The sequence below is a fragment of the Bufo gargarizans genome, chromosome 3, assembly GCF_014858855.1.
Source record: "Bufo gargarizans isolate SCDJY-AF-19 chromosome 3, ASM1485885v1, whole genome shotgun sequence".
NCBI lineage: Eukaryota > Metazoa > Chordata > Amphibia > Anura > Bufonidae > Bufo > Bufo gargarizans.
In genome coordinates, this window is record NC_058082.1 from 97,765,820 (window position 1) to 97,793,244 (window position 27,425).

General features: G+C 42.9%; 1 protein-coding gene across 3 annotated transcripts in view; it reads left to right on the forward strand.

Moving 5' to 3' along the window:
* VDR (vitamin D receptor) overlaps positions 1–27,425 on the forward strand; it is a 170,162-nt gene that overhangs the window by 95,474 nt on the left and 47,263 nt on the right. For all 3 annotated transcript variants that reach the window (XM_044287611.1, XM_044287610.1, XM_044287612.1), the window contains one exon: positions 24,195–24,325. In XM_044287611.1, coding sequence (XP_044143546.1) covers positions 24,195–24,325 — 131 coding nt within the window. The remainder of the gene's footprint in view (positions 1–24,194; positions 24,326–27,425) is intronic.

Here is a 27,425-nt window from a genome sequence, read left to right on the forward strand (position 1 = left end):
TTTCTGACATTCAAAAACAAAACAAAAACAAATCAGTGACCAATATAGCCACCTTTCTTTGCAAGGACACTCAAAAGCCTGCCATCCATGGATTCTGTCAGTGTTTTGATCTGTTCACCATCAACATTGCGTGCAGCAGCAACCACAGCCTCCCAGACACTGTTCAGAGAGGTGTACTGTTTTCCCTCCTTGTAAATCTCACATTTGATGATGGACCACAGGTTCTCAATGGGGTTCAGATCAGGTGAACAAGGAGGCCATGTCATTAGATTTTCTTCTTTTATACCCTTTCTTGCCAGCCACGTTGTGGAGTACTTGGACGCGTGTGATGGATCATTGTCCTGTATGAAAATCATGTTTTTCTTACCTTGCAGACTTCTTCCTGTACCACTGCTTGAAGAAGGTGTCTTCCAGAAACTGGCAGTAGGACTGGGAGTTGAGCTTGACTCCATCCTCAACCCAAAAAGGCCCCACATGCTCATCTTTGATGATACCAGCCCAAACCAGTACTCCACTTCCACCTTGCTGGCGTCTGAGTCGGACTGGAGCTCTCTGCCCTTTACCAATCCAGCCATCTGGCCCATCAAGACTCACTCTCATTTCATCAGTCCATAAAACCTTAGAAAAATCAGTCTTGAGATATTTCTTGGCCCAGTCTTGACGTTTCAGCTTGTGTGTCTTGTTCAGTGGTGGTCGTCTTTCAGCCTTTCTTACCTTGGCCATGTCTCTGAGTATTGCACACCTTGTGCTTTTGGGAACTCCAGTGATGTTGCAGCTCTGAAATATGGCCAAACTGGTGGCAAGTGGCATCTTGGCAGCTGCGCGCTTGACTTTTCTCAGTTCATGGGCAGTTATTTTGCGCCTTGGTTTTTCCACACGCTTCTTGCGACCCTGTTGACTATTTTGAATGAAACGCTTGATTGTTCGATGATCACGCTTCAGAAGCTTTGCCATTTTAAGAGTGCTGCATCCCTCTGCAAGATATCTCACTATTTTTGACTTTTCTGAGCCTGTCAAGTCCTTCTTTTGACCCATTTTGCCAAAGGAAAGGAAGTTGCCTAATAATTATGCACACCTGATATAGGGTGTTGATGTCATTAGACCACACCCCTTCTCATTACAGAGATGCACATCACCTAATATGCTTAATTAGTAGTAGGCTTTCGAGCCTATACAGCTTGGAGTAAGACAACATGCATAAAGAGGATGATGTGGTCAAAATACTCATTTGCCTAATAATTCTGCACGTAGTGTATATACCCACAATCCATAGCAAGAAATTTAAAGTGACAATTAATCAATATACAACATGATTAGTTCATAAGAAGCATAAAAAACATAATAAAGTGCATTGTGCATTGTAAAGTGAATCTAACTAATACAATTACATGATGATTTATATATCATAGTACATTCACAGTGTGTACAGCTTTATTATCAATCTCTACTGTGATTAAATTGTTGGTTCACAACTCATCCATGTACTCGAAGTCACCTGTGTATCATATAAAGTGCAATTATAACAATAGAAGTTAAAAACAACTCACACCGTAACACCCGTGCAGGGGCGCCAAGATCCGCGTCCTCACTGTCAAACCGCGCATGCCCAAGATGTCAACCGCGTCACAGGAGCGACACCATCCAGGCCGAAACCAGCAGCCGTCACCAAGGAAACGTGACGTCAAAGACACGTGACCCGGGAGGCGGCTACATGGCCAAACCAGAGGCGTCGCCGGGAAACACCCACGGTGCAGGGTCCGCGTCACCAGGTCAGACACGCCTACAGTAGTGGCGTCGCTGCCATAGCAACAGCCGGCCCAGCACCATGCTCAGTGTCTCCACGAAATCCAGCGGAAGGCATAGGGCAGGCGCGGGCCCACAAAAGAACGGCGGAGGGAGAGCAAACGGCCAAATAAAAATCTATGAAAACATATATAGACGAGGATTAATGAATACCTCATTAGGTCAAACTGTATTAATATGTTTAGAGTATTTAGAAATAGGAGTGAACGTGGTCCGAGTATATCAGCAACAGGGATTACCCCTAAATTATCAGTGCCATACTCATGTTGTCTCACACTGGGACGGGGACCAGAAGGGGCCACGTCGTTCTCACGACCATCGCCCCCGGTCCATGACGGACTTGGGTCCAAAGCACATCAATGCCACGGTGCCCAGTTCCAGAAACCGACCCTCATGTCTTAAGCAACCACAAAGAAGACCACCACTCCACAAAAGTATAATTACAGTAGACCCATTGAGTATCTTGTAATTCATAAGGCCCCAAAGATCTCCCCCAACGCCATAAATCAACAAGGAGACGCAGAAATAGACGCCCACTGTCCACGAACAAAATTGGTGGAGTCCCAATAACTGGAGAAAGAAAAAGGAGAAAGAAGAAGATTAGAAAAAAATGAAACGATCATAATGAATACATGATCAATTTCCATGATAAATGACACTAGTAAATATTCACATACACCAGGGCGCGGCGAGTCAAGGATCAACCGGGTATAGCAAGGAACCCCCCTTACAACACACTCCACTTGAAATCGACATTAAGACCATAAGGTCTCAGGGTGTTGAGGCGATGAATCCACCTCAATTCCCTCTGTTTAAGGGCCAGCGTCCTATCACCTCCCCTTCTGGACAAGGTGATATGGTCCACCAACATAAACTTCCAATCTTTTTCTCTATGTTTGGCCTCCACAAAGTGTTTAGGAACAGGCAGATCTTTTCTTTTTTGTCTAATAGAGAACCGGTGATTGTTCAGACGTGTCTTCATGTCACAAGTGGTCTCCCCAACATAGAGGAGACCACACGGACAGGAAAGCACGTAGATCACAAACGAACTGTTGCATGTTAAAAAGTGACCAATCCCATATTGGGTCCCGGTGACGGGATGCGTGAACTTCTCGCCCTTGATCATGTAAGAACAGTTAACACAACCCAAACAAGGGTAGGAGCCCCTCCTTCGGGAGCCAATATGGGATTGTACCAAGGTCTTAGTGGGAATGTCCGCCCGTACCAGCTTATCACGGAAGTTGGCAGCACGCCTATAGGAAAGCAGAGGCGGCAAAGTCAGAGCTGCAATGTCAGGGAAGTTACTCCTCAGTATCGGCCAATATTTACAAACAATCTGGGCAATGGGAGCACTCTGTTCCGAGTATGTTGATATGAACGGTATCCTCTCAATTTTGCTACATGTATTAGCAGATGGTTTCTGTTGTGGATATCTCACTCTGCTAAGATCAATCACCTGAGCAGGATAACCTCTTTTCATGAACTTATCTACCATCTGTGCAAACCGAGTCGGAAGTAGATCAGGGTCCTGTACCACCCTTTTAACCCTCAGTAGTTGGCCATAGGGTACAGAATTAATGATTGACCTCGGATGACAGCTGTTAAAATGTAACAGCGTGTTACAGTCAGTCGGCTTGGTATAAATATCCGTGGAAAGTTTATTGTTCACTAAAGTGACCGTAGTGTCAAGAAACTGGACATGGGTCGCAGAGTGGACCAAGGTGAAACTAATATCAGGGTCCATGCCATTCAAAAAGTCATGGAAAAGCCCTAGCGAAAGGGAGTCACCATGCCAGATGAGGAAGACGTCATCTATGTATCTCCACCACCCCAGGACATTCCTGAAGTGGTGGGACACATAGACAAGGTCCTCCTCGAGGGACGCCATGAAGACATTGGCATAGGTGGGTGCCACATTTGACCCCATGGCGGTCCCTCGTAATTGGAGATAGAAACTCTCCATAAACAAAAAATAATTGTTTCTCAAGACCAGATCAAGTAGATGAACAATGAAATCCTGACAATGTGAAGAATGGCTACTGCCGGACAATTGCCTCCGGACAGCAGACAACCCCCTATCATGGTCAATGGAGGTGTATAAACTAGTTACATCAAAAGATGCCAGGAGGCAGTTGTCCGGCAGCACCAAATCAGAGATTTTATCCAAAAAGTCCCCAGTGTCCCTAATATACGACCTGGCCGTGATCGCATACTGGCGAAGCAATTTATCCAGAAAAATCGAAACGTTAGAAAAAATGGAGCCAGAACCGGCAACAATGGGACGGCCAGGTGGGTCAATCAATGATTTATGTATCTTGGGGAGTACATATATGACCGGTGTGCGTGGTTGAGTTACAAATAAAAATGTATAGAGTTTACCATCAATAATGTCCTGAGCCAAAGCTACATCCAGGGCATTCTTGATGCATCTAGTAATTTCAAACTTCGGATCACCAGCCAACAATCTGTAAACATTCGGGTCACCCAGCTGTCTCCTAATCTCAAGAATGTATTTAGAGGTGTCTATGACAACAACCGCACCACCCTTATCAGCTGGTTTGATGGTGAGGCTGTTGTCATGGCACAACCCCTCCAAAATGACAACCTCAGAGGAAGTCATATTAGGATGTTTTAAGGGTAAGGTGCTAGTCTCATCACGTAATGAGGCTACATCCCTAGAGACAGCCTTTCTGAACGTTTCCAGAGCAGGAGAACCACTGTGTGGTGAAAAATCACTCTTATTAGACAATCCAAGGGGTTTAAGCCTCAATTCAGTAGCAGAAGTCGATTGCTCAACGGGAGGACGACCTGCAAACCATATCTTGAGTTCAATACTCCTATATAGGCGCTGCAGGTCGGCCTCCAGATTGAACCAATCGACCCTGGTTGAGGGACAGAATGAAAGACCCTTAGACAACACCTTAATTTGTAAATCAGATAATGGCGCAGAGGAGATATTTACCACAGTAGAGAGATTATTCACTGAGCTTGATTCCCCTTTCTGCGCAATGACATGTGTTTGATTGTCCTTGGTGATTTGGGATTTACGCCACTTGTGGTGTCTTCTGCCACCCCGTCTGGTTCTCTGGCCATCACGGGACCCATCTCTAAAAAAGATTTCTTCGATGTAGGGTTCTGAGTGGCTGACGGCCCGGATTGTCCCGACTGTTTCCTAACAGTCGGGACAATCCGGGCCGTCAGCCACTCAGAACCCTACATCGAAGAAATCTTTTTTAGAGATGGGTCCCGTGATGGCCAGAGAACCAGACGGGGTGGCAGAAGACACCACAAGTGGCGTAAATCCCAAATCACCAAGGACAATCAAACACATGTCATTGCGCAGAAAGGGGAATCAAGCTCAGTGAATAATCTCTCTACTGTGGTAAATATCTCCTCTGCGCCATTATCTGATTTACAAATTAAGGTGTTGTCTAAGGGTCTTTCATTCTGTCCCTCAACCAGGGTCGATTGGTTCAATCTGGAGGCCGACCTGCAGCGCCTATATAGGAGTATTGAACTCAAGATATGGTTTGCAGGTCGTCCTCCCGTTGAGCAATCGACTTCTGCTACTGAATTGAGGCTTAAACCCCTTGGATTGTCTAATAAGAGTGATTTTTCACCACACAGTGGTTCTCCTGCTCTGGAAACGTTCAGAAAGGCTGTCTCTAGGGATGTAGCCTCATTACGTGATGAGACTAGCACCTTACCCTTAAAACATCCTAATATGACTTCCTCTGAGGTTGTCATTTTGGAGGGGTTGTGCCATGACAACAGCCTCACCATCAAACCAGCTGATAAGGGTGGTGCGGTTGTTGTCATAGACACCTCTAAATACATTCTTGAGATTAGGAGACAGCTGGGTGACCCGAATGTTTACAGATTGTTGGCTGGTGATCCGAAGTTTGAAATTACTAGATGCATCAAGAATGCCCTGGATGTAGCTTTGGCTCAGGACATTATTGATGGTAAACTCTATACATTTTTATTTGTAACTCAACCACGCACACCGGTCATATATGTACTCCCCAAGATACATAAATCATTGATTGACCCACCTGGCCGTCCCATTGTTGCCGGTTCTGGCTCCATTTTTTCTAACGTTTCGATTTTTCTGGATAAATTGCTTCGCCAGTATGCGATCACGGCCAGGTCGTATATTAGGGACACTGGGGACTTTTTGGATAAAATCTCTGATTTGGTGCTGCCGGACAACTGCCTCCTGGCATCTTTTGATGTAACTAGTTTATACACCTCCATTGACCATGATAGGGGGTTGTCTGCTGTCCGGAGGCAATTGTCCGGCAGTAGCCATTCTTCACATTGTCAGGATTTCATTGTTCATCTACTTGATCTGGTCTTGAGAAACAATTATTTTTTGTTTATGGAGAGTTTCTATCTCCAATTACGAGGGACCGCCATGGGGTCAAATGTGGCACCCACCTATGCCAATGTCTTCATGGCGTCCCTCGAGGAGGACCTTGTCTATGTGTCCCACCACTTCAGGAATGTCCTGGGGTGGTGGAGATACATAGATGACGTCTTCCTCATCTGGCATGGTGACTCCCTTTCGCTAGGGCTTTTCCATGACTTTTTGAATGGCATGGACCCTGATATTAGTTTCACCTTGGTCCACTCTGCGACCCATGTCCAGTTTCTTGACACTACGGTCACTTTAGTGAACAATAAACTTTCCACGGATATTTATACCAAGCCGACTGACTGTAACACGCTGTTACATTTTAACAGCTGTCATCCGAGGTCAATCATTAATTCTGTACCCTATGGCCAACTACTGAGGGTTAAAAGGGTGGTACAGGACCCTGATCTACTTCCGACTCGGTTTGCACAGATGGTAGATAAGTTCATGAAAAGAGGTTATCCTGCTCAGGTGATTGATCTTAGCAGAGTGAGATATCCACAACAGAAACCATCTGCTAATACATGTAGCAAAATTGAGAGGATACCGTTCATATCAACATACTCGGAACAGAGTGCTCCCATTGCCCAGATTGTTTGTAAATATTGGCCGATACTGAGGAGTAACTTCCCTGACATTGCAGCTCTGACTTTGCCGCCTCTGCTTTCCTATAGGCGTGCTGCCAACTTCCGTGATAAGCTGGTACGGGCGGACATTCCCACTAAGACCTTGGTACAATCCCATATTGGCTCCCGAAGGAGGGGCTCCTACCCTTGTTTGGGTTGTGTTAACTGTTCTTACATGATCAAGGGCGAGAAGTTCACGCATCCCGTCACCGGGACCCAATATGGGATTGGTCACTTTTTAACATGCAACAGTTCGTTTGTGATCTACGTGCTTTCCTGTCCGTGTGGTCTCCTCTATGTTGGGGAGACCACTTGTGACATGAAGACACGTCTGAACAATCACCGGTTCTCTATTAGACAAAAAAGAAAAGATCTGCCTGTTCCTAAACACTTTGTGGAGGCCAAACATAGAGAAAAAGATTGGAAGTTTATGTTGGTGGACCATATCACCTTGTCCAGAAGGGGAGGTGATAGGACGCTGGCCCTTAAACAGAGGGAATTGAGGTGGATTCATCGCCTCAACACCCTGAGACCTTATGGTCTTAATGTCGATTTCAAGTGGAGTGTGTTGTAAGGGGGGTTCCTTGCTATACCCGGTTGATCCTTGACTCGCCGCGCCCTGGTGTATGTGAATATTTACTAGTGTCATTTATCATGGAAATTGATCATGTATTCATTATGATCGTTTCATTTTTTTCTAATCTTCTTCTTTCTCCTTTTTCTTTCTCCAGTTATTGGGACTCCACCAATTTTGTTCGTGGACAGTGGGCGTCTATTTCTGCGTCTCCTTGTTGATTTATGGCGTTGGGGGAGATCTTTGGGGCCTTATGAATTACAAGATACTCAATGGGTCTACTGTAATTATACTTTTGTGGAGTGGTGGTCTTCTTTGTGGTTGCTTAAGACATGAGGGTCGGTTTCTGGAACTGGGCACCGTGGCATTGATGTGCTTTGGACCCAAGTCCGTCATGGACCGGGGGCGATGGTCGTGAGAACGACGTGGCCCCTTCTGGTCCCCGTCCCAGTGTGAGACAACATGAGTATGGCACTGATAATTTAGGGGTAATCCCTGTTGCTGATATACTCGGACCACGTTCACTCCTATTTCTAAATACTCTAAACATATTAATACAGTTTGACCTAATGAGGTATTCATTAATCCTCGTCTATATATGTTTTCATAGATTTTTATTTGGCCGTTTGCTCTCCCTCCGCCGTTCTTTTGTGGGCCCGCGCCTGCCCTATGCCTTCCGCTGGATTTCGTGGAGACACTGAGCATGGTGCTGGGCCGGCTGTTGCTATGGCAGCGACGCCACTACTGTAGGCGTGTCTGACCTGGTGACGCGGACCCTGCACCGTGGGTGTTTCCCGGCGACGCCTCTGGTTTGGCCATGTAGCCGCCTCCCGGGTCACGTGTCTTTGACGTCACGTTTCCTTGGTGACGGCTGCTGGTTTCGGCCTGGATGGTGTCGCTCCTGTGACGCGGTTGACATCTTGGGCATGCGCGGTTTGACAGTGAGGACGCGGATCTTGGCGCCCCTGCACGGGTGTTACGGTGTGAGTTGTTTTTAACTTCTATTGTTATAATTGCACTTTATATGATACACAGGTGACTTCGAGTACATGGATGAGTTGTGAACCAACAATTTAATCACAGTAGAGATTGATAATAAAGCTGTACACACTGTGAATGTACTATGATATATAAATCATCATGTAATTGTATTAGTTAGATTCACTTTACAATGCACAATGCACTTTATTATGTTTTTTATGCTTCTTATGAACTAATCATGTTGTATATTGATTAATTGTCACTTTAAATTTCTTGCTATGGATTGTGGGTATATATACCCTTGTATGACACTGTGTGATATGCTTGAGAAAGACCGCATCGAGACGGTTGAAACGTTGCAGAGGGAATAAAAGATCCACCTTTTTTCACTTTATCTGGAGTGCTGCCTTATCCTTTTGATGCTTATCTATATATATATATATATATATATATATATATATCAGGAAATTTTATATATTTTTAGTAATTGCAAAAAATTAACGGCACAAAATAAATTACAATAATGACCAAACCTTCCATTATAGAAAGAGAAGAATTAAAATAATCAAAGCTTTGTCTCCATGAAATGATGGAGATGAACATCACCTGATAGACCACACTGACTATAAGGGTATATGACTCCATCTGTTTTGCATTCCGCAAACCACAGATTCGGATACTGTCTGTGCGACATCTGCATGTTTTTGTGTGGACCCATTGACTTTAATGGGTCTGTAGACCGCATTTTACGAACAGGCCATAATAGGACATGTTCTATACTTTACGGAACTGACATATGGATGAGGACAGCACACCGGCGAAATCCATATTTTCCAGATCCACGCTGTTTGCGGACTGAGGCCTTATAGTTAGTGTAGATTTTAGTGGGATTTCGGATGGAAATTATGATATTTAAGAAGGTAATGTGATATTTCACAATATATCACTTTTTTTGGATCCATTCCCAACACCCTTACTGGTTAACTTGTCACATTAAAGTAGAAGTCATGTAGAAAATGCGTGCTTAGATTGGGTAATGGCTTACCTTGCTGGATAGCATACCAGGAAATTCTGGGTGGATGCAGATTACATCCAAAAGGTCGTTTCTATGTGGCAATGGTTATTTGTGGAGCACGTAATCTATCATTACATTTGTTGACTATAAATGGTTGTGCGTCGTGTCTGTGCAGGTATATGTTAAACATGACTGTTCAGGAAAATCTCAACCTTTCATATTGGTGCAGGTGTAAAAGTCAAGCTCAAAGTCAGTTTGTTAAATGAAAAAATAAAAAATAAAGAAAAATCTCAGCCCTTTCTGATTGATAGGTCATCAATATATATTGCTGTACAGCCGCTTTTAATATGCAGTTTTTCCTTAAAAAAAAAGAAGAGATTTTTTGCTGTGAAAAGTGTTATTTAGGCCTCATGCACATGACGACTGTATTTTTGTAAAACGGATAGCACACTGAACCATACAAGTCGATCGGGCTACTCACACTTCTGTTTTTTTCACGAATCACATGCCCGAGAATCTCAGCAGAGGTCCTATTCTTGTTCTTTTTTTGCAGATGAGAACAGCTTTTCTTATCGAGGGAAGTGAGAGAAAATTGGAATGCACGCGGAATCTATTTTTCAAGAAACTAAAGCCATCTTTCAGAATGTTGTAAACTTAAAGGGGTTGTCTCCTATCACCATTACTAATGTGAAATGAGACACAGTCCTGACCACCTCCTGTCCGGTGCTCTGCTGTTTCAGTAGCTCTCACTGCCGTGCATGAGAGCTACTGAAACAGCATAGCACAGCAAGCTGTACTGTTTCCCTAAAGACTGTATTACATTGGCCGATATTTCGCCCGATAATCGCTAACGAACATTCGCATGAACGCTCGTTAGCGATCATCTTGCAGTGTAATACTGCCACCGTTTGCCCAATGAATAGGCAAACGCTCCTTCATCGGGCAATTCAGATTTTTAAGCATGCTTAAAAAATCAGTGCTTGCGGGTGGCAGGTCATTCTTTCTAATAGTGTTCTGCCGCCGGACTATATGGGGACGAGCGATGACATAGCGATTGCTCCTCCCTATGCTGTGAAGGAGATCACTGCATGTAATAGCAGCAGTCGTCTCCTCTGCTAGCTAGAAAGTGATTGACGGGAGGGAAAGCTTCCCTCTTGACAATCACTTGCTGATCTGCCTGTCTAATACAAGCGTAACTCAGAAACAGTATAGCTTGCTGTGCTATGCTGTTTCAGTAGCTCTCATGCACGGCAGTGAGAGCTACTGAAACAGCATAGCACCGGAGCGCTCTTCTGTTTCCTGGCCGGGAGGTGGTCGGGACTGTGTTTCATCTCACCTTAGTAACGGCGAGATGAGACAACCCCTTTAAGGCCCCTTTCACATGGGTGAGTTGAACGCATTGCACCCGCACTGAATCAGGACCCATTCATTTCTATGGGGCTGTTCACATGAGCAGTGATTTTCACGCATCACTTGTGCATTGCGTGAAAATCGCAGCAAGCTCTATTTTGTGCATTTTTCACGCAACGCAGGCCCCATAGAAGTGAATGGGGCTGCGTGAAAATCGCAAGCATCCGCAAGCAAGTGCGGATGCGGTGCGATTTTCACGCACGGTTGCTAGGAGACTATCGGGATGGGGACCCGATCTTTATTATTTTCCCTTATAACATGGGTATAAGGGAAAATATTAGCATTCTGAATACAGAATGCATAGTACAATAGCGCTGGAGGGGTTAAAAAATAAATAAAATAATTTAACTCACCTGAATCCACTTGCTCGCGCAGCCGGCATCTCTTCTGTGCTGTGTACAGGAAAAGGACCTGTGGTGACGTCACTCTGGTCATCACATGGTCCATCACATGATCTTTTACCATGGTGATGAATCATGTGATGGACCATGTGATGACCGGAGTGACATCACCACAGGTCATTTTCCTGTACACAGCACAGAAGAGAAGCCGGGCTGCGCGAGCAAGTGGATTAAGGCGAGTTACATTTTTTTATATATTTTTTTTTTAACCCCTCCAGTGCTATTGTACTACCCATTCTGTATTCAGAATGTATTATTTTCCCTTTATAATATGGTTAGAAGGGAAAATAATAGCAATCTACAGAACACCGATCCCAAGCCCGAACTTCTGTGAAGAAGTTCTGGTTTTGGTACCAAACATGCTGATTTTTCTCACGCGTGTGCAAAACACATTACAATGTTTTGCACTTGTGCTGAAAAATTGTGCATGTTCCCGCAACGCACCCACACCTTTTCCTGCAACGCCCGTGTGAAAGAGGCCGAAGTCTTTTAGTTAGCTATCGCAAGATCCGTTCAAAATAATAATGTGTGTAGTCTGCACGTGAGCCAAGGATGTGGCCAATTATCAGGACCCGAACATACAGTACAATCATAGTTTGTCGGCAGCACATCATCCTGTGTAATCAAGAAAGTGCTGAGGGCAAAGAATGAGTCATCGTAATAGTGATCATTCATCCCCATACAGATGGGATGATAGTATGTGTATGCATCTAGTATGAGTGATTGATGAGTGGATTATTCCCAATCATTGCAGTATGTTTTGACCAATGTAAAGGGGACCTTACTCGAAATATATTGTCAGATCTAAAATTCTTAAAGAGAACCTGTCACTTTCCTTTGGGCTGCTTAGCGACCAGCAGGTTATCATCATGCGGCTGGAGATGAGTCCTCTAGGTAATCCCGTAAAGTCCTGTGCAGAAAAAATATGCATGTAATTTTTTCCCCAAAGCATATAAATGTAGTAAAAATACCCAATTCACTTGCATTGGATGAGGAATGTTGGCAAATTTTTATGTGTCAGTGTACATGTGTACATGTGAACATGTGTCAGTGTAGTCTAAATGGGATTTTCAGAAACGCCATTTACTATCATTATACTGTACATTTGTTGCAGGTACAATGATGTGGTTTAGTAATATTGGCTGTAGCTCAGGAGGAGCTCAAGATGAGCAAACCAATGCACTTACATGATTCAGATTATATCTATATGTAAACTGTACAGTGATATTCACAGAGGAACTCGCACATCATTTGAATCTAAGCTCCATAATATGCTAAAATAATTTATTATGTTTTCTCCCATTATAATTGGAAGGTTTTCAGATGTACTTACATTTACTCGAGACGTTTGTAGCATCAAAGGGGTTGTCACTTCAGCAAATGGCATATATCATGTGTAGTGACCGGGTTTGGGGTGGCTCAAACGCTACGCTGAGTTCCCCAGACTCTGTTGAGGTGTCACCACGTGTTCCTGCTCTCTGGAAGGGATGGAAAGGCATGCTGCATCCCAATGGGAAATAAGTTCAGAGAGTCAGGACCTGCAGTTAACCAACGTGCTTTCTTTACTGGAGGAACTCAAGTGACACACAATACAGGCAAGGCACTGAGCCGGCTTCTCCAGTCTCCTCACAGGCTGAAGGTTTCATGCTGAGGAAATGTCTGAGCTACCTGTATCTCTCTCTCAGAATGCTGATACCCTGGCCAAAGGCTAAGGTACCAGGGTCTAACGCTCAGTCGTCTGGCTGGCTCCCTGGTAATGGGGCTGGTTTCTTGGGGTCTGTGGCCAAGACCCCATGTCAGCATCTTCTTCTGGTCACACATACAGTCTGGCAGAGTCTCTCCTACAAAGCATTTCTACTGATATCGATGTCACAAGCAGAGCTTAGTTTTGTTTTATGTAATAGGGTTGTTGCGGGTATCGAAATTTCGATACCCAATCGATACTTTTGTCCCGGTATCGATACGATACCGGGATTTCAGTTTTTTCGATACTGGGCTGCGCTTCTGCGCAGTCTAGTATCTCTGAACATGAGTGCTCATGTATGTTCTCTCAGCAGTACGGGGAGACGGAAGCTGTCCTCCTCCCTCCCCCCTGTGCTGCTGCCACCAATGAGAAGAGAGGGGCGGAGGAGGGGCGGGCGCACTGCGCCACCAATGAGAAGAGAGGGGCGGTCGGACTGAGCCACCAATGATAGGACTATTCCCACACAGAGCGGCGCCCAGCGATGTCTCAGCACTTACCATTATTCCTGGGCGCCGCTCCGTTCGCCCGCAGTGCCACATTACTGTCTCCTCTCCTGCTCCACATGATGCTGATTACTATCGGAGCGATGGGAGGAGACATCAGCTTCACTAGTGGGCGTTCCTTCTCCCTGCACTGCGATTGGACAGTGCTACAGCCAGGGAGAAGGAACGCCCACTAGTGAAGCTGATGTCTCCTCCCCATCGCTCTGATAGTAATCAGCATGTGGAGCAGGAGAGGAGACAGTAATGGGGCACTGCGGGCGAATGGAGCGGCGCCCAGGACTAATGGTGAGTGCTAGGACATCGCTGGGCGCCACTCTGTGTAGCCTGATACTTAGTCTGGACCCAGGAAAAGTAGTCAGTCAGTCTTTAACACATAATACAGGAGGCGGGTGCCGGCAGCAGAATCGCATTGCCGGCACCCTGCCCCTGACAGGGAGCTGCGATCAGCTGCAGTTAACCCCTCAGGTGCGGCACCAAAGGGGTTAACTGCCGCTGATCTGCCAGTACCCGCCTCCTGTATAAAGGGGTAATTATCATTGGTGGTGCAGTGTGCCCCCCCTCAACCCCCCATCCCATTAAAATCTTTGGTGGCACAGTGCACCGGCCCCTCTCAACCCCCCAGTATTAAAATCATTGGTGGCAGTGGGCACAGGGTCCTCTCCCCTCCCCCTCATTGGTGGTGCAGTGGCAGCTTCTGATCGGAGCCCCAGCTGTGTAAGCCTGGGGCTTCGATCGGTTACCATGGCAGCCAGGACGCTACAGAAGCTCTGGCTGCCATGGTAACATCCCTGATGCTGTGTGCACAAAGCACAGAGCAGCAGGGACAGTGTGAAGTCCTATTCACCCTGAGAGATCTATCAGGCTGAATAGGACAAGGGATGAAAGATCCCAGGTTCTAGCCCCTAAGAGGGAAAATAGTTATTAAATAAAAAGTGTAAAAAAAAAAAGTAAAAAAAAACCCCCACCAAAATATGAAGTATAAATCACCCCCTTTTCCCAATTTCACATATAAAATATATAAATAATAAACATATTACATATCGCCACGTCAGAAAAGTCCAATCTATTAAAATAAAAATAAAAAATCTAGGTGGTGAACGCCGGGACAGAAAAAATAAATAAAAACTGCGCGATTCGGCATTTTTTAAAATGTGGAATGCACGTGGCTTTTTTGGTTTATTTTTTTCGCGTGGTATCGAATGGTATCGAGTATTGCAATACTTTTTCATGGTATCGAAACTGAATAAAAAATTTGGTATCACAACAACTCTACTATGTAATATGTAATATTTGTTCTAGGTAATATGTAATACGTGCATGGAAGTACTACACTGACACTGTATCGGGTCAAAGCAGAACTTAACTTTATTGTGAAGTTACAAGCATTCTATACCCTTAGCTGAGGGGAGGGTCATACATGGACTCCTCCAATTGGACAATAATACAAGGGCGTATATCTGCATACTCTCATACAATGGAAGCAACCTTAAAACATCCATGTATGGTATGGGCATAAGCCTTAGTTTCTTTGTTCTAAAATGCCATGCAGCAGGGCGCTGTCCCAGAGGTAAAGCAGGATGTGGCAGCCATCTTGATTAAATTATATCCATTTTCTATAACACTACACTGGTCCCTAACTGCAGACAACCAGGGCTGTGACTGCTCTCCTTATATAGAGTCTTTAGCCAAACTAGAACCTTCTAGCGGGAGGCATGGGGTGGAATAGCACAGCCTAAACAGAAGTATTGTTAGATTTTCTGTCCATCATTGATTTTTATACAGTTTCAATGCAAGTATATGGAATGACTAAGCAGCTTTTCCAGACACAAACAAGTCTTCAGATATAAACAACAGAGCTAAGGCTACTTTCACACTGCCGTTTCTGGGTCCGCCTGTGAGATCCGTTTCAAGGCTCTCACAAACGGCCCCAAACGGATCAGTTTAGTATTCTGAATAGATAAGGATCTGTTCAGAAGGCATCAGTTTGGCTCCGTTCCGCCTCCATTCCGCTCTGGAGGCGGACACCAAAACGCTGCTTGCAGCGTTCGGGTGTCCGCCTGGCGATGCGGAGCCAAACTTATCCGTCCTGACTTACAATGTAAGTCAATGGGGATGGATCCGTTTGTCACTGGCACAATATGGTGCAATTGTAAACGGATCCGTCAACCATTGACTTTCAATGTAAGTTAGGACGGATCCGTTTGACTTCCACTTAGACTTAGATTTTTTTTTTTACATATTGCCTCCTTTGCTGGCTTGATTCATTTTCCATTACATTATACACTGCACATATCCATGGTTACATCCACCACTGCAGCACAGACACTAGGTGATGGGATGGTAGCTGCTGCACATGCACACTCCCACAGGCATAATGTGATGGAAAAATGAATCCAGCCAGGAAAGGAGGCAATATGGTTAATCACAATACATCAGTAAGTGCTTTGTATTAACTTTCTCTACATGATAAATGCCATTCGCTGAAGTAAAACAACCCCTTTAAGTATTTTGCAGTCAGACCAGACTTCCCATTGTTGCTGGCAACTGTAAAGTGGTTGCTGCCTTACTTTACACCTACAGAGCTGAAACCCATTAACCTGCTTAAGTCAACCAGGTAAGCTGCTCTAGGGAGGTTTCAGACCAGACACCATTGAGACTATAAGTACACGTTACAACGTTTTAACGATAACCTTGCAAATCAATTTGCTGCAAGTGTTTCCGTACCCTGTAAAATGTTCAAACAAGACAGATTATTAGGAGAAACATTTAGGTATATTGCGTGGATAAATTATCACTGTCATGAGGGCAATTTAGATTACACCCTATACTGAATTTATTAATCCTTTCAAACACAACAACAATATTTCACCTTTTTGAATGCTACATTCTAAGGTTGAATGTATATATATATATATATATATAATTATACTGTAATTCAGCCACTTTTTTTTCTTTTTTTTTTCTTTTTTTTTGTAACACAGATCAGTTCTTAATGTGGTACTTAGACAGCTTGGTATCTTTTCATTTTTGAACTAACAGTTGGCGTTAGCCTGTGTCCCGTACTGAAAGGATCATACTTACCTGCTCCATGCTGGCTTCCGAGTCTTCGTCTTTCGGGGTTTGTTGTCTTCCCCCCTCGACATGGGCATGGTCACCTGATCCTCTTCAGCTAACCGCTAAAATGTCTCTTGGGGACAAATCACAGCTGAAGCAGGTAAGTATGATCCTTTTAGTACTGGAGGCAGGCTGCTGGCAACTGTTGGAAATTGTGTATTTCCAGACAGCCCCTTTAAGTAGCGGAAAATGTGGTAAAATGCAAATTTCGTTCATTTTTCATTTGTAATTACCTATAATGACCCCCCCCTCCCCCAATGCCCGGGCCCCTCATATAGATTATACTTGCCCAGCTCCCTGGCACCCATGTCACTCCTGATCCCCTCACAACCACCGCTGCATCTGCCCATCGTGCAGATCAAAACACACAGGGAAATGGGGACACATCAAAATGGGGACGAGCCTCCCTAGCATCACAATAATACTTCGCTCATCACTACTGAGGATCACAAAGGAGGGCAGGAAAGGCCCAACTACTAAAAAGTGATGAATTATTATCTGGGAACAGTTAGGCCTCTTTCACATGAGTGATACGGATTGTGTCAGGATCTTTTCAGGGAAAAACAGATGGTTTTGGACACAAGTTCAATCAGTTTTTTTCTGCAATTGCGTTGCAGATTTTTTTGGTCCGCAAATTGCGGATACCGGCTGAGAGCTTGCTGTCATTTTTTTTTCACTCCTTCACAAATGTCCTATACTTGTCTGCAAAATGGACAAGAATTAGACTTGTTCTATTTTTTTGCGAGGCCACAGAACAGAAGTGGACAGCAACTTTTTCGTCCCCATTGAGATGAATGGGTCAACATCTGATATGCAAAAAATGTGGATCCGATGCAGACCAAAACTACAGAACTTAAGGCCCCTTTCACACGGGCGAGTATTCCGCGCGGATGCGATGCGTGAGTTGAACGCATTGCACCTGCACTGAATACCGACCCATTCATTTCTATGGGGCTGTTCACATGAGCAGTGATTTTCACGCATCACTTGTGCGCTGCGTGAAAATCCCAGCATGCTCCTCTTTGTGCGTTTTTTCACGCAACGCAGGCCCCATAGAAGTGAATGGGGTTGCGTGAAAATTGCAAGCATCCGCAAGCAAGTGCGGATGCGGTGTGATTTTCACGCACGGTTGCTAGGAGACGATCGGTATGTAGACCCGATCATTTTTATTTTCCCTTATAACATGGTTATAACGGAAAATAATAGCATTCTGAATATAGAATGCATAGTAAAATAGCGCTGGAGGGGTTAAAAAAAAATAAAAAAAATTTTAACTCGCCTTAGTCCACTTGATCGCGCTGCCCGGCATCTCTTCTGTCTCCTTTGCTGAACAGGACCTGTGGTGACGTCACTCCAGTCATCACATGTTCTATCACATGATCTTTTACCATGGTGATGGATCATGTGATGACCGGAGTGACGTCACCACAGTTCCTGTTCCTGCAATGAATGCTCACCACAGGTCCTGTTCAGCAAAGGAGACAGAAGGAGATGTCGGGCTGCGCGATCAAGTGGACTAAGGTGAGTTAAATTATAAAAAAAATTATTTAAACCCCTCCAGCGCTATTTTACTATGCATTCTGTATTCAGAATGCTATTATTTTCCCTTATAACCATGTTATAAGGGAAAATAATACAATCTACAGAACACTGATCCCATTACAATGTTTTGCACTCGCGTGGAAAAATTGCGCGTGTTCCCGTAACATTTGAAAGAGGTCTAAGAGACATTAGGTTTCAGAGAAACTCTTTAATGAGACTTAGCTGAAATATCAAGCACAGTCCAAACTCTTTTTACAGGGCTTAGCCTATGCAAATAATGAAGGGACAACACTGCTTGGTAAACCACTAGGGCCGTTTCATTCTGCTGAGATGATGCTGGAAGTTTCATCCCCCACCATTCCAATATCGATTTATCCTGGTGGATATAAATACATACTGTAGACTAATAAATACATTTGCAAGAAAAAGTATGTGAACCCTTTGAAATGATATGGATTTCTGCACAAATTGGTCATAAAATGTGATCTGATCTTCATCTAAGTCACAACAATAGACGATCACAGTCTGCTTAAACTAATAACACACACAGAATTAAATGTTACTTTTTCCACCTGCACTGTGAATGTTCAAATGGTGTGTTCAATAAAAACATAGTATGTGAATCCTTGGATGTAATAACTGGTTGAACCTCCTTTGGCAGCAATAACTTCAACCAAACGTTTCCTGTAGTTGCAGATCAGACGTGCACAACGGTCAGGAGTAATTCTTGACCATTCCTCTTCACAGAACTGTTTCAGTTCAGCAATATTCTTGGGATGTCTGGTGTGAATCACTTTCTTGAGGTCATGCCACAGCATCTCAATCGGGTTGAGGTCAGGACTCTGACTGGGCCACTCCAGAAGGCGTATTTTCTTCCGTTTTAAGCCATTCTGTTGATTTACTCTATGCTTTGGGTCTTTGTCCTGTTGCAACACCCATATTCTGTTGAGCTTCAGCTGGTGGACAGATGGCCTTAAGTTCTCCTGCAAAATGTCTTAATAAACTTGAGAATTCATTTTTCCTTTGATGCTAACAATCCGTCCAGGCTCTGATGCAGCAAAGCAGCCCCAAACCATGATGCCCCCACCACCATACTTCACAGTTGAGATGAGGTTTTGATGTTGGTGTGCTGTGCCTCTTTTTCTCCACACATAGTGTTGTGTTTTTCTTCCAAACAACTCCACTTTGGTTTCATCTGTCCATAGAATATTTTGCCAGTACTGCTGTGGAACATCCAGGTGCTCTTGTGCAAACTGTAAATGTGCAGCAATGTTTTTTTTGGACAGCAGTGGCTTCCTCTGTGGTATCCTCCCATGAAATCCATTCTTGTTTAGTATCTTACGTATCGTAGATTCGCTAACGGGGATGTTACCATATGCCAGAGACTTTTGTAAGTCTTTAGCTGACACTCTAGGATTCTTCTTCACCTCATTGAGCAGTCTGCGCTGTGCTCTTGCAGTCATCTTTACAGGATGGCCACTCCTAAGGAGAGTAGCAGCAGTGCTGAACTTTCTCCATTTATTGACAATTTGTCTTACCGTGGACTGATGAACAGCAAGGTTTTTGGAGATACTTTTATAACCCTTTCCAGCTTTATGCAAGTCAACAATTCTTAATCGTAGGTCTTCTGAGAGCTCTTTTATGCGAGGCATCATTTACATCAGGCAATGCTTCTTGTGAAAAGCAAACCCAAAACTGGTGTATGTTTTTTTTTATAGGGCAGGGCAGCTGTAACCAACACCTCCAATCTCATCTCATTGATTGGACTCCAGTTGGCTGACACCTCACTCCAATTAGCTCTTGAAGATTTCATTAGTCTAGGGGTTCACATACTTTTTCCACCTGCACTGTGAATGTTTACATGATGTGTTCAATAATTTCATTCTTTGTATGTTATTAGTTTAAGCAGACTGTGATTGTCTATTGTTGTGACTTAGATGAAGATCAGATCACATTTTATGACATATTGGTGCAGAAATCCATATAATTCCAAAGGGTTCACATACTTTTTCTTTCAACTGTAAGTGCTTTTACATTGAAAAACTTTGGGGGACATACTAAGACCGGCGATTTAGATGCTGGTCTTAGTCCTCCTGCGCTGCCGCTTGATGCATCTAAGTTATGTAGAGGTGCCAGCTCCCTTGCTGGCATAGATTTAAGTCATTTTCTACCCCCCCCAAAACAGGCGTAAAAAATGATCAATCAGACGGATCTGTCGGAACGCCCCCTTCCCAGCCCAGACCACTCCTGATTTTTCCGCCACCTCGGAAAAGTGGCGTAAGCGGGGAAAAAGTCACATATTCGACCACAAATCCCCTTTGCGACTAAATCTGTGAAAAAGTGCGCCAAAAAGCAGAGTACTTCCCATAATAAATTACCCCATTTGTCTTTTATAATGCTTTTAGTATTTGTGGTGAAGTTTTTCTTTAAGATCTTTCAGTTCCTTAGATTTCTCTTGGAAAGCGCTCTGTGTAGATCCGAACATACAATTTACACTGTGCCTATTTATAATCTTGTGGTTCAACACACACACATAAAAAAGAGCTTGTACTCTGATGCCAGAGTGGAAAATGTAATAGCATTTGCTTTAAATAACCAATATTTTCCTGCACTTTGTGGTGCATCTTCTTTCCAAGTCCACTCGTGGTTATTATGAATAACATGACTTCCAGAGCAGAGGCATTTATAGACATTTATGTGGCACCTTTACAGCAGTTCACAAAACCAGCCATTGTCTTCTCATTGGTTTAAATTTCATTTTTGTCAGAATTTATGGTTGATGTCCTTTTATATTTGTTATGCTCTGAAATAGACTCTAGCCAGCCTGCCGTATTTGTGTTTGTTTGTGGGCACAATTTCCTGTTTTGTTATTTGCTGTATATTATTATTGATTTTATTTTTAACAAGAGAACATTTTGTATCTTTTCACTTGTGATAAAGCACTCACATTGTACTTTCGTGTGCCATGTCACCTACCTTGTGCCCTACTGCAATATACCGTATATAGCATTTCAGGCTCACCATTTCATCACTATAATTTTTTATGGTACATGTAGGTGTAACGAGACTATAAAATGAAGCAAGCCACTATGATGACCTGCCATGCCACTCAACTACTATTTATATTCTCCAGTGTTCATTCATGTAGAGGGTTCTCCCACGAAAAATATTCTACAATTTTCAAACTAAATAATTTTGTAATTGCATGTAATATAAAATTCAGTGTAGCTGCTGAGCTATTCAGTAAGTTATATCTGTATAGCGCCACCTGCTGTTTTTCTTATTTCTTTGACCTGCTCACTGAGATGGCCGCACATGCTCAGTTTCATCCTTTAACTGCCTCCTGAGCTGTGATACGGAGAGCAGGACACGCCCCCTTATCCGCAGCCGTAAAGACACTCCCCGTGAGCTTTCAGCTTGACATAAATATTGCAGAGCAATGAATGGGGAGATCTCTGGACCCATGTGAGGTGCACGGCTGGTTCTAGCTTTGTTAGAGGTTGTCGTTTACTATATGATGTCTGATTTTCATTTTTTACATTACTCATGGGAAAACCCCTTTTTTGTCTTTGTTATTTGGTGAGGCTATTGTATATTTTTAGCAGTTGATCACATTGGTAATGTCGCTATAGATGGTAAAGCGGTCTTCCAAGAGTACAATATTCATGACCTGTCTTCAGGGCACATCATCAATATTAGATTGGTGGAAGTCCTACTGCCAACATCCCCACCGATTTGCCTTTAAAGAAGCTGCAGAACTTCAGGAAGTGCTAAAGTCTCTTGCTAGGCCTGTTCATCGGTCACATGGCCTGTGTGCAAGTGAATGGGCTCTCAGCTGCAATACCAAGCACAGCCATACAATGGATGGTGCTGTTCTTGATATACAGTGAGGAGGCCACAGTGCTCACCAACGCACCATGAGTCGGACCTCTGCAAATCAGATATTGATAATCTACCTTGAGGATAGGTCATCAATTTTGTACTTTAACCCCTTCCGGACTGCCATGCGGCTCTTTACATCAGCGGTTGAGACTTAAAAGTTTGAGGGTGCGCCATGACCGTGGGGGGCTTGCTGTCTCATACAGCAGACAACAGCGGCTAATGTCTATGACCGGTGGCAATGCCAATTGCGTACATTTAACAATTCAGATGCCATGGTAGGTCCCGACCATGGGCATCTGAATGCTGAAAACCAGCAACCCCAGGCAGGGATTTGGGGAGCCGGAGTGTGTTAGCAGCAGCCCCTATCCTTCTCTGAGACAGGAGCCTGCTGCTCAGTAATTTCTATGGAGCCCCTGCCTATAGCAGGACTCCATAGAAATACAGTAAAATCATCATAGACTCCAATGCTAATGCATTGGAATCTATGAGAAAAGCAATCCAATGATTCCTTGTTATAGTTCACTATGGGGGGGGGGGGGGGAATAAAAAGTTTTTATAAAAAAAAAAAAAATTACATTTCAAATCCTCTTTCCACAAAAAAAAAAGACATATCATAGTTATTATGGCGTGCAAAAATGCCCATACTATTAAAATATGGCTGATTTGTTGTCTTTCCCACAAATTAAATTAAACGTGATCAAAAAGTCTTACACACCCTAACTGAAAAGTACAGATCGTCCCGCAAAAAATGAGTCTTCACACAGCTCGGCACACATGAAAACAAAAAAGTTATAGTGGTCAGAATATGGAGACTAAAAGAATGTACATACAGTATGTGGTATTGCCAGATTCGTACGGACCTGGAGAATGAAAGTAATTTGTGTGTTTTATGGTATAGGGAACACCATAAAAACAAAACCCCAAAAACTGTTGTAGAAAGTTTTTTTCCAATTTCACCACGTTTATAAGTTTTTTTTTTCCCGCTTCCCACCACATTGTATGCAACCGTAAATAGTGCCATTAAAAAAGGCATTTTGTCCCACTGAAAAACAAGCCATCATACAGCTATGTGAACTGAAAAATAAAAAAAGTTATGGCTTTCAGAGGGCTGAGATTAAAAAATGAAAAAAATAAAAATAAAAAATGTAAATCGGCCAGTCATGAAAGGGTTAAAAAAAAAAAAAGCCCTTAAAGGGTTTCTACCACTTGCTTTACACACATTTCGATTTCAGACACTAGCGATCCGCTAGTGTCTGATGTACAATACAAGCTAAGTATTATATTCTTCTGTTCGGCCGTTTGGTTTAAAAAAGCACTTTTATATTTATGCAAATGAGCCTCTAGGTGCTATGCGGGAGTCTTTTCAGCACCTAGAGGCTCCGTCTACCTTCATAAACTGCCGCCCAGCTCGTCGCTCCAGCACGCCCATCTCCTAGTGAATTCGATCCTCCCCCTGCTTCTGGCGTCTGAAATCTCGCGCCTGTGCCGTTCGTCTCTGCATTCGGCGGCGGATCGCTAGTGTCTGAAAACGAAATGTGTGCAAAGCAAGTGGTAGAAACCCTTTAAAGGCCCTGATCTTGATTCCAGTGTAACTACTGTAAATGTGAAACTGGCCTCATGGCCCAGATTGTGTTTGAAGTACCATAATGGGCTGAAAAAACCCAACTGAAGAAAGCCCTATTTGAAGTTGGTTCTGAGACCATTGATTGTTGCTAGGTGCAATCCTTATGTGGCTGCAAGGAAACAATAAGCACATACATGTTGGGCCCTCTGAATATTTATATTTGGTGGACCCGAGATTCCTCGCCTGACATTGAACAACCTACATACATGGGATAGCATTCCCTGAGAAATTGATGACTCCATCACTATACTGTGAAATACAAGACAGTGGAGCCATTCAACAGTATATCTGACCAGACATGATAGTGAATAGCACAGATCTCAATGAAATGTACAGTTATTTACAGCTGTTTTCAATGACAGTTGAACCATCAAGAAGATTGTATACCAACATTTTTATCAGAATATTCGTTGCATGCTTTTTCCTTTTATGTTTCAGTAATGGTATTTACAGTAAAATACATATACAAAAGTGATAACATTCTGAAGAAGCATTAGATATGGCAGTCACAGATTTCTGTGTATTCTCTTGTACATCTTGTGATTTTATTTATTTTAGGAGAAGCATGAAAAGGAAAGCGGTTTTCACTTGTCCTTTTAATGGTGATTGCAGAATAACCAAAGATAATAGACGCCATTGTCAGTCCTGTCGGCTGAAGCGTTGCGTTGATATAGGCATGATGAAGGAATGTAAGTAAAAAAAAATTATTTTACTATTTAAACACTCTTTCAATGATTGTTCAAAGCTGTTTGTTCACGTAGAAGATGATATATACTAGTACTTACAGCTCTCATTTCAGCCTGGAGGGGGACAAGTGTTTTACATATTAAATCTTAATTTTTTGACTAAATCCCCACAAAAGGATGTTGAAATTGCTGGTCCCCCCCCCTCCTGCTGAAGCACGAAGTGGGGAAAAATGTTACTGGTCCTTGAAGGCTATGTTTGGCAATTTTTGTTTTATGATTGCATGTTACTCATTTTTGGCTACAAATCATCTTTTCAATTGGCCTTTATTAAAAATATTGAACTGTTCTGTCACAAAGGGTTAAGTGTTTTTCTAGCTGTGTGACTTCTACTTTCAATTTCACTTTGTGCCAGTCATCTAATAACCCTTATCTCTAAAATACTAAGGCTACTTTCACACTGGCGTTTTAGGGTCCGCCTGTGAGATCCGTTTCAAGGCTCACAAGCGGCCCCAAACGGATCAGTTTAGCCCCAATGCATTCTGAATGGATGCGGATCCATTCAGAATGCATCAGTTTGGCTCCGTTCCACCTCCATTACGCTCTGGAGGCGGACACCAAAACGCTGCTTGCAGCGTTTTGGTGTCCGCCTGGCCGTGCGGAGCCAAATGGATCTGTCCTGACTTGCAATGCAAGTCAATGGGGACGGATCCGTTTGACGTTGACACAATATAGTGCAATTGTAAACGGATCCGTCCCCCATTGACTTTCAATGTAAAGTCAGGAGTCCCTATTAATATACCATCGGATCAGAGTTTTCTCCAATCCGATGGTATATTTTAACTTGAAGCATCCCAATCACCATAGGAACGCCTCTATGTTAGAATATGCCACTCAGATCCAACAGTATATTCTAACACAGAGGCGTTCCCATAGTGATGGGGACGCTTTAAGTTAGAATATACTAAGAACTGTGTACATAACTGCCCCCTGCTGCCTGGCAGCACCCGATCTCTTACAGGGGGCTGTGATCCGCACAATTAACCCCTCAGGTGTGGCACCTTTAAAAGCAGGGAGTAAAAGACAAAAATAAAAATAAATTACCTGTGTCTTTAACCCCTTAATTACCGGACCCATTTTATTTTTTTTCATAACTTTTTTTAAAATTTTGCATTTTGTATTTTTTGATGTTTAGCATGTCTTGTATTTGAAAATGGGAAACAAATTCTTTGTGAGGTTAAACAGAAAAAAAAAACACAGTTCTGAAAAGTGTTTTGAGATTATGCCGTTCACTGTACGCCAAAAATGTAATGACATCCTTATTCTGTGGCTCAATAGAATTACGACGATATGAAACTTTTATAGTTTTTTGTTTACAAATTTTAAACAATATAAGAACCTTTGAAAAAATCAAAACTTTCTTTGCATAATCATTTTCTGATAGTCATAACTTTTTTTAGATTTCCGTTCACAGAACTGGGCTTATTATTTGCAGGACAAACTGTAGTTTTTTTATAGGTACCATTTTTGGGGTGCAAACAACTTTTCAAACTGTTATCCAGTTTTTTTTTGGGGGGGGGGGGGAGATACGGTGTACACTGTGCAGGAAAAATATATTTATATTTTAATAGTTGAGACCTTTTCAGATGCAGCAATACCTTTTTTGTCAATTTTTTTATTCTTTATATATTTTTATATAAGGGGTTAATTTAAACTTTTAATATTTTGGATTTTTCAAACTTTTTTTTACAATAACTTTTAGCGCCGTTAGGAGGCTAAAACCTGTGATATTTTGGAGGCGATCCCTGTATGCAAATGCAGCATTCTTAACTAACAAGCAGCCGACTGTCAGGGAGGAACGCTTCCTTCCCTCCAATCTGCTAGCCCGTCTAAATCCACCGTTGGGAAGAGAGAGTCTATAGGGCGGCTCTAAGTCACCTCCTCTTCTGCTTCATTAGTATGCCAGTCGCACTGACCATATTAAAAAGACATCTTTGTCCTGATTTAGACTTGGCTAGTTTGCCTCAAGTTAATCAGTAAACATAGTTTTAAACTGCTCATTTATTAAAGGACGGTAATCGAAACGGATAAAAATAGAAACGGACATGGAATTTTTCTCTTCTGCCAAAAAGTCACGTTTTGAATGTTTTGTAATCATTGACGTTGGTTCTAGTTACCTATATTTTAATAAAAAGCACAACTTGCAGTGCACTCTAGGATTCTTTGCAATATTCTTACACACATTTCACAATTTAAATCGGATTGACGCTAGAATCACAGATCTTTGTAAAGTAGATTTCTCAACTCCTGAAGGGCAGCATATTACAAATACAGATTTGTAGTCCAAAAATGTATTCTGCAGAGTGCTCATGAATACTATGGACTGATAACTATGAGGGCCCATGCACATGACCGTAAGTATTTTGTGGTCCGTAAATCCCAGATCCGCAAAACACGGTTCATGGCTCCATTGATTTTTTAACTCCTGTAGAACTGTCCTATCCTTCTCCGGAATTGGATAAGAATAGGACATGTTCTATTTTTTTGTGAGGCCGCAGAACGGACGTGTGGATGTGGACAGCATACTGTGTGCTTTCTGCATGTTTTGCGGTGAGTCCGCATCTGATCCACAAAAAAGTAGATCGGATGCTGACAGAAACTATGGTCGTGTGCATGATTAGGCGCTATTCTCTCATACTGTTTTCACTAATGGGAGCAGGAACAAGTATCTGTAGGGCGATATATATATACAGCTGACAGATCTGCTTTAAAGAGAACATGTCAAGAGCTTCTTATTGTTTTAATCTGTTTCTACGTTAAACATTTTTATTTATTTGTTTTAATTTTGCATGTAATTTTATGGTGTTGTGCATCAAGAGGGGGTTACAAATACATAATATAAAAATACAATAAACAAGACACTATTAACAGACGAAAGCGTAGAGGACCTTGCCCGCAAAAGGTTTAAAATTTACAAAGGGAGACGGATGAGAAATGAGGGGAGAGGTGAATTAACCGGGCAGCAGAGTTGAAAATAGATTGAGTTGTTTTATGAGTTTTCGGAAGCAGGAGGAGAATGAAGATATAGCAGGGAAGTGACATCTGG